Below are 19,990 nucleotides of genomic sequence, written 5' to 3'. Positions count from 1 at the left end.
TTAATAAATTCTTAGCCATTGCCTAGAAAACTCTGATAGTGTGGAATATTCCACCGTCGCAATCACCTTTTGTGAATAAGTTACAAACGTGCGTGGTTGTAGATGTAGTTTTTTCTGTTTTACAATGAACTTGATCTACTGACCTTGAATGGATGAAGCGTTTCAAGCTCAATCCGTGCAATCCAGCTAGAGGGGGGAACGTGAATATGCAACGAAAGAGAACCGCGCAAAGTTGAATGATCTCAAAGAAGATTGCTTTCGCTTTCAATGTGCTTGAGTATAGCGAATATACAATTTGATCATATTTAAGTTTTTTGTTGTACCTACCTTCAATTTAATATTTGATGTGTAAAAAGTGTTTCCATTTTTCATCACAGTAACCCACAATCACCTTTCGCTCCACTTGATGATCAAAGACCGTTGGGATTAGCGCTCTTCACCATTTTCGAACATTCTCTCTCTTCTTGGCTCAACGACCTCTACAGTCACGCCGGCCATTTCTGGTTCACTAGACTTATTTTTACCACGGAACAGAATAGCCAGTCCTTGCTGCTATTTTTGCTAATGTCATTGATTAATTGATCAATGAAATAGATTCCTAGTGGTTATAGCATCACCCCAAATGGAACTTCATTAGAAATGTCAACAAATGAAGAATTTGGCTTTCAAACTTAGTGAATTTAGCACGTTTTTTAACGAAAATTTGAAATAAGCTATCCAACGATACCGAAGGAAGGATCGATGTTGTGCCAGATTTACAATTTTACCTGAGCGGTCGCGTGGGGCCCTAAGCGGAAAAGTAAACGGGATCTCTGTGAAATGCTTGGATTGATGAAATAATTCTGTCGCTTAGTCCGCTTACCGTTAAAAGTGTCACTGTCTATGCGACATGTGCCTGGTACAAGTAAGTGATTAATTTAAATTGTGTTGTTTGCTCTATCAAGAAAAATATATAAATTATAGTTTAGAACGAAGAGATATTTAAAGAAATCAATCGCATGGAAAGAAAAATGTCTGAATAGTACAAGAAATATGTATAGTTAGGGTTAGATAATACAGAAGCGAAAACTAGCTATTCATGGTAGGTATTGCACAAATCTCGATAATTTATTTATTAGATGTTTAAGAGACGATTTCAATCTAAATTGTACGTAGTCCTTTTCAAGGTAGTAACATGATACGTTCCAATTTTTCATATAGCAACAATTGCGGCCTGCAGCAATTACGCACGGTTTGGTTTAATTGGTGTTATACTGAACTAAAGTTATACTGTAACCGATCATTTGTATATTGTGCCGCCTGACAGTATGCAATTTGCACAACATCGACTGGAGCAATACGATAGCACGAAGCACGTTAGCAACACAGATAGTAGCAATTAAACGTATAACTGCTAAAATGTATTCGTCAAAGATCAAGTATCCTTTGATTTAGACTCCGACTAGGCTGCAAATTTATATCGTTTCATTCTATTTTGTACCTTTGTCTGTTCAAAATGGCTGCAAATGTGGGAGCCAAAATTTTTCGTGACTTTTTTCGGGACAGCCCCTGCCGAATGGTAAGTAATAGATTAAGAAATATTCCTATTGTTTACAAAATACCAGTTTGCGTGAAATTTGTAGGCATATCTTTTGAAACCCGGGGAATTGTCTGCACCGAGGCCATTGTCTTCCAAAATTGTTGTGCGGCCAAAAACTGCTCCAAATCTACTGTTAAGTGGTAGCCCAGCGTCCCCTGTACCGCAGGATTTGGTGCGTCCCGTTACACGGTTTGATCGGTTCGTAGAGCCGGTTGTGCCTAACACGGTTCCCTCTCTAGCGAAGCAGTCTCCATTGTCACAAGGTTCGAAAAGTAATAAAAAGAAATCTATTACGGATTCGAAGCCGGGTCGCAAGGATACTTCAAAGAAGCATCGCACTAACAGTTCCAGCGTTGGTGAAGCTAAAAAATTGAACACAGTTACGAAACGTGACCCAGCACCACGAAAACCGGGTTGCAAGGTGTGCCTTCCGAACGATCCCACCGGGTTTCTACTCAACGAAATTGATCACATTCGTGATCGCATACTGGATCGTCCGGACAGCATCAGTTGTCGCCAGGCGATCGCACTGGTTCAGGACATACGCAACAGGGTCGACGCTATTGTTCTGCCCGGGGGAAGCATTGGCGAACGCGAGCCACGCGTAAAGTTCATCGGTGGTCGTGTGGAGAGTTTCGCAAAGATACCAGACTTGAAGCGAAAATCAATGACAAACACAGTTGATAATAGCATTAATAGGGCGAAAAATGTGCTGAACAAAAAGGTCATATCATCACCATTGGGTGGTTGGATGAGACTTGAAGAGCAGCGAAAAGATTTCGAGAATCAACGATAAAAGTTAGTTACTTACCATGGTGCACTAACACCTAACTGTGATCACATGCCCTGATACTGTATAATCTCACTTACATGCCGTGACGCTGTATAATCTCTTAAGTTATTCGTTTATTAGCAAAAATATCGTACTCTGTAGCAGAAGCAAACATTAAAACAGGTATGATTTCAATCAATTGTGTGCCTAAGATTTGGTTTAGTATCTCGTGCAGTTAAATTTTTCATCATACTAGACATCAACAAAAATCATTCATAGATTACATGGGGGCAAGTTACAAACAAATCTATCTGCCGAACGTTCACCTCACAACTATTACGGTTGCATCACTGATAAGGATCTGGAGAGAGTATTTAAAGAGACTCCATCGGGTACAGAATGTTACAGTTCATCGTTACGGCTGGCGGTTTGCGCTATACGGCAATCAAAATGGCATTCGTCGGATCGTTTGTCATTATTGGCCTGTTTTGCCTGCAAGGTAGTCTAGCAGTAGGCAGTGCCGAAAACAATCTCGGGTTGAAATTGTTCGTGAAAACTGGTGTAGAAAATGCGCATCCTCAAAACTACTACCAGAATTATGCGCAATATCGTCCACATTTTGCCGACTTTAATACCGCTCCGGAATATTTCCGCACCGGATACGGCAATGTGGTTACGTCTCAGGCTACGTTTGTGGATGCAATCAACAACCGATCCACTACCTGGAAGGCGGGAGTCAACCCGAAACGTAACGACGAGTACCGTGCCGGAGTATTGTCTGAAGAGTCGATGAAATTCCAGCTACCTCAAGGTATCGTGCTGAAGATGGACGAACAACCGATGCCGACGTCTTTTGACGCCCGCCAGAAGTGGTCCTATTGCCCGAGCATGACCGTGGTACGCAATCAGGGATGCTGCGACTCGAGTTACGCCGTAGCTGCAGTTTCTACGATGACCGATCGTTGGTGCGTCCACTCCGAAGGAAAGGCTCAGTTCAACTTTGGAGCGTACGATGTCGTCTCCTGTTGCCATCGGTGTGGATTCGGTTGTGACGGAGGTGTACCAAATGCTGTGTGGCATTACTGGGTGGAAAATGGCATAACCAGTGGTGGAGCATTTGGATCCCACGACGGATGTCAATCATATCCATTCGATGTCTGTAAGAAGGCAGGAGATGCTAGCGATGCTCCTCGTTGTCTACGCGTTTGTCAGCCTGGATACAACGTTACCTATGGGGAAGATAAGCATTACGGACGCGTGGCTTACACTATTCCCAAGGACGAAGAACGTATCATGTACGAAGTGTTCAACTTTGGACCGGCTCAGGCCACTTTCACCCTGCACACGGACTTTGTGCAATACAAGAGTGGCGTCTATCGCCATGCGTTCGGCGTGCGCGTTGGAATGCATTCAGTAAAGGTGATGGGCTGGGGAGAAGAAAACAACGTAAAGTTCTGGCTGTGCGCTAACTCGTGGGGTGCTCAGTGGGGTGACGGTGGTTTCTTCAAAATAGTTCGAGGAGAAGACCATTTGGGCTTTGAATCGAATGTCGTCGCAGGATTACCTCTGTTCCGCTAGTGTGCTACAATGGTTATAACATGGAAGAGGAAATACATTCTTAGCAAATGAAATGAATAACTGTTTGTGAGATTGTTTACTACAACGACACAAGCTAATAGCAGAAATCGAAAATCACCTTTTTAAATATTATTATTTCAACTTTTCAAAAAAACGCTTTTCAATCACTTAATTAGCTAACTCTAATTCTACTCGGCAATTCTGATCGGTGTGCTGCACTAACACACAAAACGGAGAATAGGCAAGAATTCGGGCTAGTGTATGATGTATAATACAAACGCTATATAAGTTTACATCCGTTTAGAACCCTATGCTCTACAGCCGTGCTCGTTTCGCCGATGGCGTATTCCAATTTTCTATATGCGCTCTAGTTTCGGCCTGCTTCATGTGTTTGTTCTAGTTGTATAGTCTTCAGCTGCTCTTCGAGCTGCTGTGTGCGTTTGCACATTTCGACATAATTTTTCTGCAACTGACGCTGGTAGATGAGGACTTTTTCTTTTTCGTCGGCCCATTTCGCTTTCTCTTGTTCAAAGCATTCCCGGCAGGACTGTAGCTCGCGGTTGAGTCGTTCCAGCTCACCAGAGCTTTCTGGCTGGCGCGTCCCTGCTTTAGGAGCCGGCGTTTCAATAGGTTGTGCGGATATTTTCGATTCTTGCTCATCCTCTTGGTGATCGTGATCTTCCTGCGTCGGTGTCATAGATTTGTAATCATCGTCTGATGAGCTGTGTTGGTGATAGCTATCAGTAGCGGTGACCGTTATCTCCTCGACTGGCGTTTGTGCCATCGTTGTCAATGAGCGCGGCAGCAAACTGCTCAGATCGAGCGTGATATCAGTCATGCCGACCTGTTTGCCACTGCCATACGCGTCGATAATGTTTGACTTATCCTCGTCGGAGTAGTTACAGATCTGCGAACTGAGAAACAGCTTCTTGTTCATCTCGAGTTTGCTGTTGAAATAATTCCTTATGATGTCACTACTGGAGATCACCGCGGACGGGGAAACCGCTTTGCTGTCGTTTTTCTCCTCCACAGGAGAATCTGTTGGTTTATTACTGCTGCTATTGCTATTGGTGAGCTGATTATTGTTGTTGTTGCTATCGTTATGGCGATCGGATTCCTCGAATTTCTGCGCAACAAGCTCCAGCTTCTTTTTGTATCGGGTATACCGACCCGTCGGTGCACCTTCATAGCCTCGCAATATCGAAATATCAGACAGTTCCTTGCGTAACTTTTGTATTTCGTTGTTCATCAGCACGATGATCTGATCTTTGAAGATAACAATGCGATTCAGTTGTGAAATTTCCAGATCAAAATCTAGCTCCTTCTTTATCTGTAAGAGAAAGGTAATGATAGTGTGTGAGTAAATTGGCACAATTTTGATAAGGACGGTATCGGTACCTCCGACTTCTTTATGCTGATGTCGTCGAAATTTTGCAGCTTCATTTCCGCTTTAAACTGCACAATTTCCTGGTCTTTCGTAGATATTTCGGCCTGCAATACAATTAAACGAACATTAAAATATCTGCACTTAATACAAGTATTAATTATCAACGCCATATCAACTGACCTGTGCATCCTTGAGATGAGATTTCATCAGTGCCACTTCGCCATTTTTCTGGCACAGGTTCCATTCGCTCTCTTCCAGCCGTTCCTTCAGATCGCTTATTACTCTTCGCAGCATTTGAATTTCATCTAGCAAATCTCCGTTTTGGTCCTTCAGCTCCTTTGCGCTATGCTGCATTTGTTCCAGCTCTGATCGATGCTGTTCAGTTTGATCCTTCGCTTGGGCCATGCCTGTTTGCAGTCGAGCGTTATCCTCTTGCAGTCGTTTCTTGTCCTGTCGCAGTTGGAACGTCTGCATCATGAGCAACTGTTCGAGCTTGTGGACCTTTTGCGCGCCAGCTCGCAGGCGACTTTCGTGGATCGCTTTCAACCGATTCAATTCTTGCTCCCAGTGTTTTTCTTTGTCCTGAGAAGGAATAATAAAGCACAACATGCACATAAAGTTTAGTCATGCTTCAAATGAGTACTGTTTCTCTTGAATTAGAGGAAAAGCAAACTTTTTGTTTGTATATTTGTGTTAGCCCGATCCAAGAAGCACACCGGTTTAATTTTTCGCTATAAATCCTTCGATCCCTGTGAACCAAATGCATCCAGTAACACAGCACACTACCAACCTGATGAACTTTGAATATTACTTGTTCATTGTGCTCCATTGTTTGTCGAAGGTAGGCTAGCTCGGAGTCACGATCGCGCAATGCTGCTTCCAGCTCGGATATGCCGGAATCCGATGGTGATGGTGCCATATCGAGAACATCCTGTTGGTGGTACAGGCTGAAATGTAAGATTAGAATCATTAAGTAAAGCATATTAGATTACATTTCCGAACCCAACAAACGATCGAAGAGGAACGTACCCATGGCTGGGATTCGGATAGGACGCCATCATGCTATCCGGCAGCTTCAGAATAGACTCTAAACTATCGTACGTCTTGAAAGGTATAGTTGAGGATCCTTTACGCATTAAGGTACTGCTACATGGATGGTGGTAATGTTGGTGGTAACTGTTGCTCATCATACTGCCACCAATCGAGCCGAACGTCGATCCCATCGATCCGTTGCTAGAGCACGGTCCCACGGACGCGATCGGTGTTGCGCCATTACTTCCACTACTGCTGCCCTGCTGTTGCAGATGGTGCAGATCCGTGGTGCTTCCGAATTTGTACTGCAGGCTCATCGTAGGACCGAGCGACGGTGTTGAACCGTACCGATCGCTAAGCTCCGTCAGGCGACCACCGATTGGGGCACCATAATTTGGTGTATTACATTTGTAAGGAACTGGTTTGAAGGCAATCGGACGGATCACTTGTTTGCCCTGGAGAAATATCAGATAAAAGCGATCAAAAGAGATTCGTGACAAAAGGATAATAAAAAAGGGTATGATCTTTTTTTTACCTTTCCTAGAATACCACTGCAAGACTGTATTTTCGGAGGTTTGTCATCGATCGGTATTCCTAGCGTGGATGCACTACCACCGTGACTGACAAGTTCGCTAGCCGTTGCAACGTTGGCCGCCATCATTGCCGCTGCTGTGGTGTTGATCTGGTTGCCCGCCAGTTTCGCCGACTTCAAATTAAGTTGCTGCTGTTGTGCTGCTGCATTTTTGCTATTGTTTTTCTCGAATATCTCACGGATGTTCTCGAAGTGAGCCTTCCGCAGACTGCTTTCGGACTGTGGCTCACGCGTTGTGGAGATGAGCGTTAGCGAGCTGGCACCACTAGATCCAGGTCCAAAGCCCGACGATTGCTTATTGAGGAAGTCGGATATCCGCTTTTGTTCACGGCGAGATTTCAACGTACCCGTGAAGCTGGCCTGAGCAATGTTAAGCCCAACCATCGGCTTGCTGCCATGCGGATGGAACGGGTTGTTCTCGAGCGAAGACGATCGGTAGTGTCCTTTCGGCCGGAGCGATACCGACGTCCCGGAGGAGATGTGATTTTGTGAGTTCCCATGTGTATGGATGGGTTTCTTACCGGGGGAACTGTAAGACGCTAGTAGAGGTGAAGTGGGTGGCAATAGAAGTGATGAAGGTGCACTTGTTTCTTTGCCTTCCATTGCATCGATACTTCTCCTAGGGATATTGGAAAACAAATACAAATGTTGAAAACAAATTCAAAATTTAACAAATCGGAAAGAAATCGAAGTCATTTACTAGCAATTACTTGGTGGTTATTTAAACAATAGCCATAAATAGATAAGAAACTAACATTGAAGAACTTATTCAAATCAATACATTTAAATTGGACGTAATCCATCGTTTGTTGCTTCTATGTAACAAATCCGTCGTTCTCTCCAAGTTACATACAGACGAGACAAATGTGGTAGCGCGGAATGTGGCATAAGGATTGATGCAGGATCTACTTGTTGGTTGGGGGGAACAGGTTTTCTGCACCGTAATCCAGCAAACCCGAACATTTCTTGTACCTTTCCCTTAGCAATCGGTACACCAAAACAGCTGTTCGACCTCATTCGACGTGTGCAGCTGGCACGGCCAAACCCAAACCTGAACCGATAACGGTTACTTGTCGCAAGACTTTTTGTGGTGGTGGGAGGAACGACAATGCAGTGTCCGGTTAGGGTATTGGCAATGGTTCAAGGTTGAAGGTTCTTGGTTGTTTTTCCCCCTGTTCCCTGTTGATCGGAGCGATCTGATCGAAGCGATCACATTAGTCATCGTCGCCTGGCCAAAGGAGATGATTTAGTATACTTGCGTTAAGTGTAGTCTTGAATTGAAGTGACGAAAAAGTTAGATACACATTGTTGTTTGTATATGCGTAGAATTCGGCATGCCTTCAACAAAAAAAAACATACATCGCTTTGAAAACTGTTACATTTTACGAGCGCGGCAGAAGCCTCGTGTAAGCTTACAACGTGTCGACAATAAACCCAGCATGAAATCTTTCCATTCCATACAATAACAACAACCACTTCTCGTATTGCTGTTGTGCTGTGCGAGACACCACTCACGGAAAACTCATTGACCAATACGGCTATAGCGCAAGGAACTGGCTGGCAGTAATATTGCTGAATGAAAGCACCATCAGCGATGCGCAATCTCGAGAATACCGCGCCGTGCGATCGTGTCGGAACGTTGGGAATGAATATCAGTCACCGGTACAAGCGAGAAATGCCACGCAACACGGGAGGAAACATTGGAGGGACTTTGAGTAGCGTAAAATAACAAAATAGCTGCCAGCAATAAAATAAATTACAATTCGCCACCATCGGTCGCCTTTCGCTTGCCGTCCTGGTGGTGGTTCGTTTTCTAACGTTTTCCTTCTTATCCGAGCGTGAGAACTTTACCTCACCGGCACTGCGAATGTTGCAGCACGCAGGGCAGTAGTATGGTGAAGCGCCCGCTCATGGAACGATCGTGTCCAACTGACTTACAAAGCAGCATTCACGGCCTGTCCAACCGATCATTGCATCGGTGTAAAGCTCCACCATTCGCTCTTCCGTTTGCTTCCGTTGCAACGGAGAACAGCAATTGCGTTTAGACGCGTCGCATAGGACCAACTCGCTGCTGCACTCGTGGTGCTGTGAAATACTGTCGTGTTGCATAAGCAAAAGAAAAACGGGCACCACTAGACAAACTATCCACGTTCCCTAGCGCGCGCATTGGCGTTGGGTATGAGGGGACGGTGCGGAACACACTCCCAGTTTTTTTTTGTCACTCCGTAAAGCCTGTTCTAGTAGACAAGTTCTACTGTTGTGGGTCTTGCGAATCACGATTTGAATGGAAAATAGAAATGTATAATGCTTGCGCATCGCGCTGGTACTAACCTCAAGCCGAGATTGTACTCGTCTGCACTCGTCGTACCATTTGAAGTCCGTTGGCCATCGGTGTGCGCGGTACTAGAAACCTGTAGATGAAAAGCAAAATTGACGGCAAAATTACTGCTTGCTCTATTTAGGGTAGCGATGGAAACAGCGGTGATCTTTACAATATTCATCATTAATGACTAAAAAGAAGTTCAGTCCACCTTAGGACTTGCAATTGGTACGCAAAAAAAATATTAGAAAAACATGGATTTACAACATACAGAATTATATGTTTATATCTTATGTGAAATGTTTCCCAATTTTTAAAAAGTAATATAACTGTTTTTGCCATATTAAAAATCACATTCCTAAAGATTATTTAAACGTTCATAATGTTCGGGTCGCTAGCACCACTTGGACTAACACATAAAAAACATGCTTGAAGTTTGCTTTTCGACATCAACGCTTAAACTCAAACTGTCTGAACGTTTGTTGAAGGCGACAAAAAAAACATTTACTACAGCGAAGATAGCCCGCGGCGACCGTCGTTTGTGAATGGATGGCTTGTTCAAGCCACATCACTGCCTACAAAACAGAAACCCGTGAGACAAGTATCGATCGTACCAGACTATCGTCATTTATCCAACGTTAAGTCGATCAACATTAATTCCACGGATAACGGAATATTATGACGATCCATTATTCGGAGCGAAAGGTGAAAGAGGATCTAATGGTACAAAGCGCGCGTTAAGCTAACCATCATTTCTTCTGCCCGACTTGAAGCGTGTTTTGGAAGATTGTGTTTTGTGCGCTTGTTGCGTTCCTTCCCTGCTCTCTTAAACCTCTGCACCGAACCATCCCCGGCAATGATCATCACCAGCGTTCGACAGCTGTTGTGCTGAATCGAAGGCGTACAAATCTCTATTCACCCATATGGTTACGCTTGGAGAAAACACAAAGCAAGACAGAGAGGAAAAAAAACAACCCCAATCAATTCGATCTTGATGGTTTACTTCGGGTCAGCGTCATCGAAATTATGCGAGAGTATTTCTCATTTCGGACCAGTTCACACTTCCAGCTTTGGAGCTGTTGAAGATTTAACGCTTGGGTAAGTGAAATTCAGTCATCTATAATAGCCGCTTTCTTAAAGGTAGAAAGACTGCGTTGAATGTTTTCGATATGCTTGAATGTTTTTAAACTGGAAATAAATATGCAGAGCATTTGATTTTATCGACTGTACAAGTAAAAGTAGGCATAAATATATAAGATAGATAAAAAGCTTAATACTATTTTGAGTTAAACGTCATATCAATATTTGTACTAAAGGTAAATTTTAATGGAATGTGTGGAAGAATAATGAAACAACTGATACCATTCTGAGACCTACATGTTTTGCAAAGACTTTAATATTCTATACATGTAGGGTGGTACATACACGTGAGGTTTTTAGTGATTTAGATTTTTCCATCAAAAACCCAATTTCGTTGTAGTTTATATTGTATTCAAGAATTACTTCTCGTTGATTTAAATAATTCCAGAATTCGTGGAGCAGAGAATCCCTTTGTGTCATTCATGGGTCCAATTGCATCTTGGATATTTCTTTCTTCTGTTAAATGATCTTCAGTATCTTCTTCCGTTAAATTATGCTAACATACATAATCTTAAATATGTAATGAGGGCAATCATTCAACCACATATATTGGAAATGGTTCCGCTGCACGGCATTTTTCGCCAAACCAGGATAGATCCCGCTAGACTAAAGTATCTAGCTGTGAAATAAGCTCAATCATTGTAGTATTGTAATGATAAGTTTTGTAGTGTTATTGCTACGTATAATACATTATATATAATGATAACCAATAGGAATATTTACGCCTAACACAGTGAAGCACAGAGCTAACTATCCAGACAATAGATACAACCGACCTGAAGGTGCTTGTTCATATTGATCAAACAGGCAACAACAAATGCGATCAGATTTGGCATTTACAAGATGAAGATGACAATGTGATGAGCATTTTTTAATTATTTGCTCTAATTAGTAAGTCAAGGAAAACCAGAAATGACAGACCACAGACCTCTTGAGTTTGTAGTATCACAAAAGATAAAGAAGTATTTGTGTTTCGGAGATCCTTAATGATCTTCAGATGGAAAAGTTCTTAGTTCATACGACAAATTGTGCGCACATACGATATAATGCATATCGCCTGATTCAAGTGTCTAGTTTATAAGAACTTTCACAGTTTTTTAAAGTGAATATTCCTGTGTCAGTTTTTGAGAACGTTTAGTATTTACTACTAAATATGATTTTTTTTAGGTGTTAGATCTCTCACTAAGATACAGATTTTGATTACAGGGCAAACTGACAGCGCTTAACTAGTAAAAGCAAACTGAACTTCGATAAATGTTACGGCTTAATGAAATGAAATGCAGAGCTGATCTATACAATCGGTTATCCTGTGGAAAATTATTTCTATCCTCATCTCATCGTCTTCATGTCCATACTATGCAGTACAATAAAAAATGTTCGTGAAGTACGAGACAACCACAGGAAAGAAAAGAGTATCACATCGCACTTCATTTCGCAGTGTTGAAGAACCTAGTAGCACCAACAAAAATGGAATCGTGCGCAAGTACCATCAAGCTGCAAGTATGCACCAAAATTGATTTCTTGGCACGTTGTAGTTATTGCGCATCTTTTGCGAAGGAATCTGCTGTTCGGCTTCGGTATAAGGGCCTCTATAGTTTACCGCCGACTGTTGATGGCTCTCGATGCGATGCACAATCGTGGTGGCATTCAATTCGTGCCTTTACCATGAATAAAGCCGTCCGATCGTTCCATTGCTCAACCACTCGATGACGAGATGAATCATCATCATCTGCTCGTTTAGGTTGATCGCGATTGCTCTAGAATCAACCAACGGAGGTTGGCCTGATCTTTGCGTTAGCCTCGAAAGTCCATCTGTTCGGCAGAATAAATACTCACAATAATTGCGACTGCAATTTCCAAATTTCGTTCAATAAAACCGTTCGTCCGAGGGGGAAAACAATGGAAAGGGGTTGGATTTGTTTTTTTTGTTTCATTCTGTTTCTTCCATACTTTACGTCAATCGTCCGCCGCCCGGGGGAAGTGAGTTATAATGAAGAAGTGTGTGTTTTTTTAATGACGTACGCCCGCGCACAATGTTACGATGCGCGCGGGGCAAATAATTATGTCGGAAATTGAACTGAAAATAACGGTCATTAGTTAATGGTGGCAAAGCAATCTTGCCTTCGACGAACTGCTGATCAACAGCTGCCAGATCGCTCGACGAGTACCGAAGGTGATGTAGAAATGGATGGTACACTCGTAACGATTTTGCGATACTTTCGAAAAATCGAATTTAGGCAGTCAAATTAATACATGCTTAGCTTCCATTGGCTTGCAATTGATTGAAAGCCGTAGTGTATGGTGTACGTTAATACCGTGAAGTGGAATCATTCATTCGTTTGCATAGCCTTGATCGTCATGCTAACCTGTGTGTGGAGACTGCGTTTCACAAAGAGAAGCTCGGGAATGTACATTATCGTCTACAGGCGCAATGTAGCGGTGCATAGGAGTAGACCAGTTTCGAATTTCGCTTCCTGCTAATCCAGACGAACGGTTCTATCTAACACCCCCAACTGTGCCGAGGTCATTAGTGTGCTCCCGGAAACATGCCAGTGCATTGGTCCACTGCTTTCGCTTCCCAATATACCCCGTTGGCAGCTTTCCTGGCGGTCCCGCGCAAATCAAAGTGCCAGATCACCCAGAAGAAGATGTTTCGGGAGGGCCACGCTCGTGATCGCGATCTCGTGCTCGATTTTATTGTTGTTTTCACCCACCCAGGAACACCGTGTAGCTCCGAGACCTGACACACTGCGATAGTGCATAAATTTGCCATAAATATTACCCAGCAGATACGAGCAGATACCCAAAGCGGGATGGCGTACACTGGCAAGGTGGCGAAGACGATCGTAGGGAGCAGCGTTCGGTTTCATCGATACCAGCTAATTCATTCCCAATTCCTGCTCCACGCCGATGTAATATGTTAATTAATAGTTTGTGAAGGCACGGGTTCCACAGAGACACCGACGGAGATGGAAGTCGTCCTCCTTCTTTTCCTCGTCCGTCCGTCATCGACGTCGCAGTCAATGTCGGTGGTTGTGTTTTTTCTCGCGTGAGTGTCGATAAATTTATGGTGCATGAACCGACCAGAACCGGCGGGATTGGGCACCGTTTGAGCAGGGGCTCGACTAGAGCTATAAAAGTGCCCTGTTGGAAAACAGGACAGAAAAAAAGTAGCGAATGCTCCATCACAGCGTGAGTGTTTGCAACAGTGCAATAGTGAAATGAGAGATAGAAAGAGAGAGAGAGAGAGAGAGAGAGAGAGAGAGAGAGAGGGGGGGGGGGGGAAGCGAAAAGTAAAAAGAAATCTCCAACGCAACCAAATGCAGTGTCCCTGCAGTGTCAGCAACGACTCCGTTGTCGCTGCACAAGTTCTACCGTGCGGCCTGCGGTTCTGGTTGCCGTTGGTCGTAGGTTTTAACGGCAGCTCTTCGCAGCATACCGAACATAAAGCGAAATAAACAAGATGATTATTTTTAATAACAGTACCCTCAGCTAACCGTGCGCTTCATTTAAATGTAATTTACTCCTTTTGCAGACACACACACACATGCAGATACCCACACCGATTCTCTTTCTCTTTGACCATTGGCCAATTGCGGTGTAGGCTGGTGGCTTGGCCAGCCACGACCCTTTACGCAGGGGGTGAATGGTTTTCGCCTCCGGAATCAAATGCGAAACGCTTTCCCTGGCGTGCACCATGCACGAAATGCACCGGGGGATAGCTTCACCCGAAAATGGATAATAACAGCGATTGGCAGTGGCCCAGTTAAAAAAAAGGCAGTTTTCGCAGCATGCAATACATGCGTGCGGGGCAAAAGATATAATAAGCGCGATAAATGCAAGAACAAACCATAGTACAGATTTGGAGGCAAGTGCAAGAAAATGAGACAACACGAAGCGTTTGCCTTTTGGTTGTAAAACGGTTCGGTTTAATTGAGCCTTTCGAGCGCTTGCAGATATTGATAACGATTATGACGGTTTGCTGCAATGGGATGAATATCGTTTGTTGTAGTGGCAGTGGTACACACTTCAAGCTATATTTTGTAAATTAAACTATAAAAAACGAACTTGGCGATATAAAATAAATTTCATAAATTTTTTTCAACCATTTGCAACCTAAAATCGTGTCACCCTGGATCGCTGGCGTTGAAATCTTTCCTAATAGCTGAGAATTACGGCAACTTACTACAAGCATACGCACATACACACATTATGTGCAGTGAAGGATTGTATGAGGAACGATTAAAACATCGCTACGAGACCACACTCGGTCCTCAACCTCAAGGGCAGTATGGGAAAAAGAAGGCAAAAGCGTTTGAGTAGCAACAACAACATTGTCGCGAGTGCAATAACAACCTATATGTTGTGTGCTCCCGCAGTGTAGGGTGGTTTTTGTTTAGTATTAATATTCATAAAACAAAACACCATCTATCTTCCACCTGGTGGCGCAGTCGAACAACCGATTCGATGCCAAAGCTGTATGGGAATTTGTTCGATATAGTGCTGCTACCATCTACCCCGGAGGGAGTCTGCTTGTCCGAGCGTTTATAAAGCATAAGGCAACACGGGCAGTGTTGAAGATTCGTTGGGTTAAAGTAATGCCTGCTAGCCTTCAGAGCAGTGCAACCGTTCTTGTCGTTAGTTTCGCGCATGTGAACGCTTACCTTAACAACAAACAAACAGTGTAAGCTCTTCAGAGGCGGTGTGATATTAAACAAACGTGTTCAGTCGAACGAGTAACGCGAACGAGATACTATACACAAGACACCTTTCTAAACGTGATGATCGTCTTTCTGACAGGGTCCAACCATGGCCATCCTTTCTCTTTCCGTACTTTTCGAGGATGGTTTTCGAGCATCCCTGTGAAAAGCTTGCTACAGCTTGAACTATGAACCATAATTGACCTACTTTTTATAGCATCACAAAGCTACAGGCTGGTCGGCACAGCACAGGAGGCATTCGGCGACACCGTTAGCTGCTGGTGAATGGGCACGATCATGACACAGTACCGCGTTACACGGCCAATGGCTAACGGGCATACGGACACCATTTGGTGAAGACACCCAACGTATCATGCACCGTTGTGGAAGTGCAGAAATCTATCGAATCGTAATCAATATAGCCTGCAGATATCGAAAGCAACCGTTTGAATGAGTTCTCCAAAGAGCTTCGGAAGTAGATGACCTGAAAACAACAGTAGCATAAACGTTTCGTGCACAAATGCTCAAGTTTTAGAAGCTTGAAGCATAAGCTGAGCAAGATTAGAGATAGACTCAATGAGGTTTAAGCAAGAGGATCAACCTGTGACTAAGGTACAATACTTCCTATCCAACAATCTGATGTCAGCCAAACCGTTCGATTGTCGTGATGAACTAACGCCAAGTTGAGTAGTTGAGCCGATTGTGCCCGCAACATGGAAACTATCACCGTGAGTCTATTAACGGTTTACGAGAAGTGAAATGCGACCAGCCACCAAAATCGCTTATGGCACGGTATCGGTGACGCCAGGAAAACGGTGCAACTCGCCTACACCCTCTTCATTATCTTGCACAAACACTCCGGATGCACTTTCGCGAAAGCATTCAACTGACATGAATATTGTGAACGGAAAGGGTGGTTTGCTTTGCTACTCTACTCGTGGTTACTTCTTGTCCTCACGTAGCCCGACAGACGGAAAAGCGTGACATCGCGATATATAGGAATGAGGAGTGGACAGCAAGTGAAGGTAATAGAGAAACCGATTGCAGGCAATTGCAGTTATTGTTGCGATCTTGCAACGGGTCCAGGCATGGGAAACGGAGTCGAAAGATCATAACCATCCGATAGTCCCGGAAAACCCGAAACCATCATCCGAAGGAGAGAAAAATGCCTTAGACGACCTGAATCTTCCACCGTCGCAACCCTATCTGTCTTCTAATGTTTGCCCGCGAAAAGGGCCTATTCCCGGCAGGTCACAGGGCCAAAACGGAGGAATAGAAACACCATTTGCTGATCGCGGGTGGTGTGGCACCAAAACGTCGTCGCAGCTATTCCCAGAGCCATACCACCACACGGTACCGCTATGGTCTGTGTTAGCGGGGACAGAAAAATGAGTGCCCGGCTCTGAAAACATTATTATTACCTGAGCACGATTTTCCGTTTCGTGGATATGAACGGTTCCAGATACGTGTCCGCCTCTTGAACGCTTTCCTCACCTCCAGCAGGCGACCGACCCCCGTTTATCCTCTGGTCGGCGAATTATTGTTTTCGCTCATCCGCTCGATCGCCATCCTGGCTCCAGTATGTCAGACCGTGCACTGATATCCATGGCGAGATATTGTATTGGATGGAATGGATCATCCCCCCTTTTCGAAACCATCCGCTAAACATCATCGCTTTCAGGCAAGAACTACGATGCCGTCAATACAGCGAAGTTCTTTCCCGCGTACGGCAAGGGGAACATTCCTAACCTTAGATCCTTTGCGTCTTCCTTCGCTTCACGTTATTTCGTCTATGATTTCCGCGACCAATCGGTGATGATGGATAAGGTCGCCTTTACCCGGCGAATTGGGGAGCCTTCTCAATGATATCGAAAAGAGGTTCAGGCCACGAGTGTGGAGGAAGAAAGCTGTGTGTGAAGCATTATTTTTCGACTCGGACTCAGACGTCAACGTACAGAATGTTCTAGCCTTTCATAAATGGTCCTAGAGGGTTTCGATCTGCGCCAAACAATCGTGAGACTCCAAGATAAAGATCTTCTGCTTGGGATACGCTGTCTATTATAGCGTCGGAATACAATCGCACCAATAGCTGGTATTTAACGAAGTTGTTGGAAATTTCTCCCGATCGTATCAAGGGCTATCAATCGATTATACAAGCCTTATGCTCGTAAATTTATCATCGAAATACTGCATACATTCCAATCTAACGGCAGTATCGCTCTTTTTCTTAGATTTCGAAACGCCTTTTAGCTCCTATTAAGAGGTAAATGGTATTTTGTTAAAACGACATTGGCATATATCATAAAACGCTATCAACATACTTTTAAAGTTTGATCGAAATATGACCAGTTAACCTCTTAGATTGTATAGGAATTGAAAATAGTAGACCCAATTTTGTGCCTTTCTACTTCGTCAGTACCACATGGGAAGGTCTTATACCACCACAAGAAGCGTTTTACGGACTTCGTAATGATGGAATCCGACCCATTTAACTTTTCTGACCGTAATTAATGCAGTGAGTACTCGTCGGAAAGTGAGAGTGCACATGCAGCAGCTCTGGTAATGAGCGATTGCATTACTGGAACGGTTGGTTTCTGCTTCAGCATCCAGCCTTTCGATCGATAGGCTTGAACAGCAGTGATGCAAGCAGAGCACAGACTTAAAGAAGCCGTTTTCTCCGAGACACAATTAATTACCGCTTACCCGGTTGCCGAGGTATGTCGAGCTAGAAATTGACATCGTTGACGTCGTTTTTTCACATGCACACCATTGCGATCCATCACGCGGCAAGGTGTGGCCACTATCCGTCGACAATTGAAAGACGGTGCTGTCCAAGGGAAAACGTTACGCCTGATCGCAATGTAACGCAATCGCGAATGAAAACGAATTGAAGTAGTAGCTGAGAATTTACTCGTTCATTCGCAGCTACCCGGATGTGCCTGCCCTGTGCGGTGTATGTGGTCCTGGAAAGTTTTCACCATCCTGTTCACACCGCAGTGAAGTACGGATATACGGCAGGCGTCGAATGTGGAGTAATCAAGTCGGTTAATGGTTTGATAATGATGAATTATCTTAATGAAATGGATTTCCGCACGATGCAGTCACATTCGCTCCTGTAAACTGGTCCAGCTACCACATCGTATCGAACAGCAAGATCTTGAAGGCGATCGGTAAATGAGAGCATGGCAAAAGACTGGTGCAAAAATGTTGTAAAAACATATGAAACCGGATATGGAGTGGAACTGCACGAAAGCAGTGCGACGCGGTGGGGAAACCTTTCTTCGATCGGCTGGTTGGTTTGATTGATCAAGCGAAGGTCAGAAGGCCAGCCAGCGCTTCATCGGTAGATAGCTGCCATCAGTGATAGTTGCGACCTACATTTTGCCAATCGGCATTGAAATTGGTTTTTGGAAAGGGCTCCCCCAAAGCTTAGGAAGTGCAGCATCATTCTTCGCTTGATTAACATCCCGCTTCAACACCGGACGAAATCGAGCACGCGTCTCGAGAGGAGTATTTGAAATGAGACACAAAATGAACCAGTTCATTGTTGTAGTACGTCGAAAGTTATGTTGGAAAAAAATTAATTGAAACGTATTCGAACGTGGCTGCATCCTTTCCAATCATTATTGTTAGTTCACGTATTCCAGGAGAAAGTAATAACTACTTCACGATTACGCCAGAGGTAGTATAAAAACGAACACGGTTCGATATTGATGATAACTGGATGAAAAAATTGTCAAAATTTTACACACATGTTTTTAACTGTTTTAGCGAAAGTCGTTCTCGTCGATTACCATCAATCTTATACCAAATGATGGATTGTTTTGTTGTTTGCATTTATCCCTTATTTTACAGTGACTTAGCAGTGTTAAAACAAATCTTTCCTCACTATCGGGATGATGAAGAGCTTCTTCAAACTTATGCTAGTCCTATACGATTTGATCTACTTACAGAACTACCAAATCGTGCACTTTGTTACCGTTTTGCTTTGAGCGATGTTTGAAAAACATAGAAGATCATAAATCAAACTGGAAAACTACTGTCAGTTGAACTTGGTCCCCCTAGAAGCTATCAAAAATGGAGCACCACCATAATGCCTAAACTGACGACCACTACGTAGATGACTATGTGAATGTTTACGATAAAATAATGATGCCGTTGATGATGACGTAAATACATTTGGAAACTCTTCCTGAAATGTGCTTGTTTCGTACGGACGAAATTGCCGTGCGAAACGCGTACCATGGTTGGAAGGAGAAAATAGTGGATAGTAAAATAGAAAACATTTCTAATTGGTAAATTTTCCAACCTTGTCCCAGTCTGGGCGATGAACCGTTCGAACGGATTTTGTGTGCGCAGGGCAAGCGATCCGTTATTCATTTTGCCTAATGATGGGAATGGATCGGTAAATGCCGTTCCGCTCGATTTATGGCAGATGCATGGATTTACTGGCTTTAAATATTCGCCCCTTCAATTCGGTACAGAATACACAATCCAAAGAAATTTTCGTTCTACATATTATCTCTAACGTAGTGCTTTTCGCTATCAATTTTAGTATGGTTCATTTGTAAAAGAAGAGAAGAACTAAAACCAAAACAAAGTCTAAAAGATGGAAAACATCACCAACAAACAGAAATACATGGGTTAGTACAAAAAGCCGTGAACTTGTCCCGCGGACCTGCCTGCCCGTCGTGATTGGTACAATGTTTTCCAACTTATTACAATACTGGTTTGAATGCATGTTGTGCCCGGGTGGAACAACAACCCGGTCAAACCCCGGTACCCGAAGACATTGACATGGTGCGTAAAATCTTTCTACCGCCAAGAAGAAGACATTCCTGCCTACCTACCAGTGAGTGAGTGAGAGTGTGTGGAGCTGAAAATATAAAT

General features: G+C 43.6%; 2 protein-coding genes across 6 annotated transcripts in view; one reads left to right on the top strand and one right to left on the bottom strand.

Moving 5' to 3' along the window:
- Positions 1-1,180: 1,180 nt before the first annotated feature.
- Positions 1,181-4,042, top strand: LOC125764396 (cathepsin B-like). Its single transcript, XM_049428585.1, has 2 exons — positions 1,181-1,558; positions 1,623-4,042. Exon 2 carries the CDS (start codon positions 2,751-2,753, stop codon positions 3,927-3,929), a length of 1,179 nt encoding a protein of 392 aa, XP_049284542.1. The 5' UTR covers positions 1,181-1,558; positions 1,623-2,750; the 3' UTR covers positions 3,930-4,042.
- A 1-nt stretch (position 4,043) lies between these two features.
- Positions 4,044-19,990, bottom strand: part of LOC125764395 (uncharacterized) — a 34,290-nt gene continuing 18,343 nt past the window's right edge. For 4 of the 5 annotated variants that reach the window (XM_049428582.1, XM_049428581.1, XM_049428580.1 and 1 more), the window contains exons 3-9: positions 9,272-9,351; positions 6,884-7,559; positions 6,346-6,803; positions 6,107-6,263; positions 5,497-5,898; positions 5,328-5,420; positions 4,044-5,259 (exon numbers count right to left, since the gene is read on the bottom strand). In XM_049428582.1, the coding sequence (XP_049284539.1) occupies positions 4,297-5,259; positions 5,328-5,420; positions 5,497-5,898; positions 6,107-6,263; positions 6,346-6,803; positions 6,884-7,559; positions 9,272-9,351 (2,829 nt within the window). In that variant the 3' untranslated portion in view covers positions 4,044-4,296. The remainder of the gene's footprint in view (positions 5,260-5,327; positions 5,421-5,496; positions 5,899-6,106; positions 6,264-6,345; positions 6,804-6,883; positions 7,560-9,271; positions 9,352-19,990) is intronic. The other variant, XM_049428584.1, reaches the window with a different exon arrangement.

This window comes from Anopheles funestus, chromosome 2RL (genome assembly GCF_943734845.2).
Source record: "Anopheles funestus chromosome 2RL, idAnoFuneDA-416_04, whole genome shotgun sequence".
NCBI classification, from domain to species: domain Eukaryota; kingdom Metazoa; phylum Arthropoda; class Insecta; order Diptera; family Culicidae; genus Anopheles; species Anopheles funestus.
Note: the sequence above shows the minus strand (reverse complement) of the source record. Positions and strands in the feature narration are given on the sequence as shown.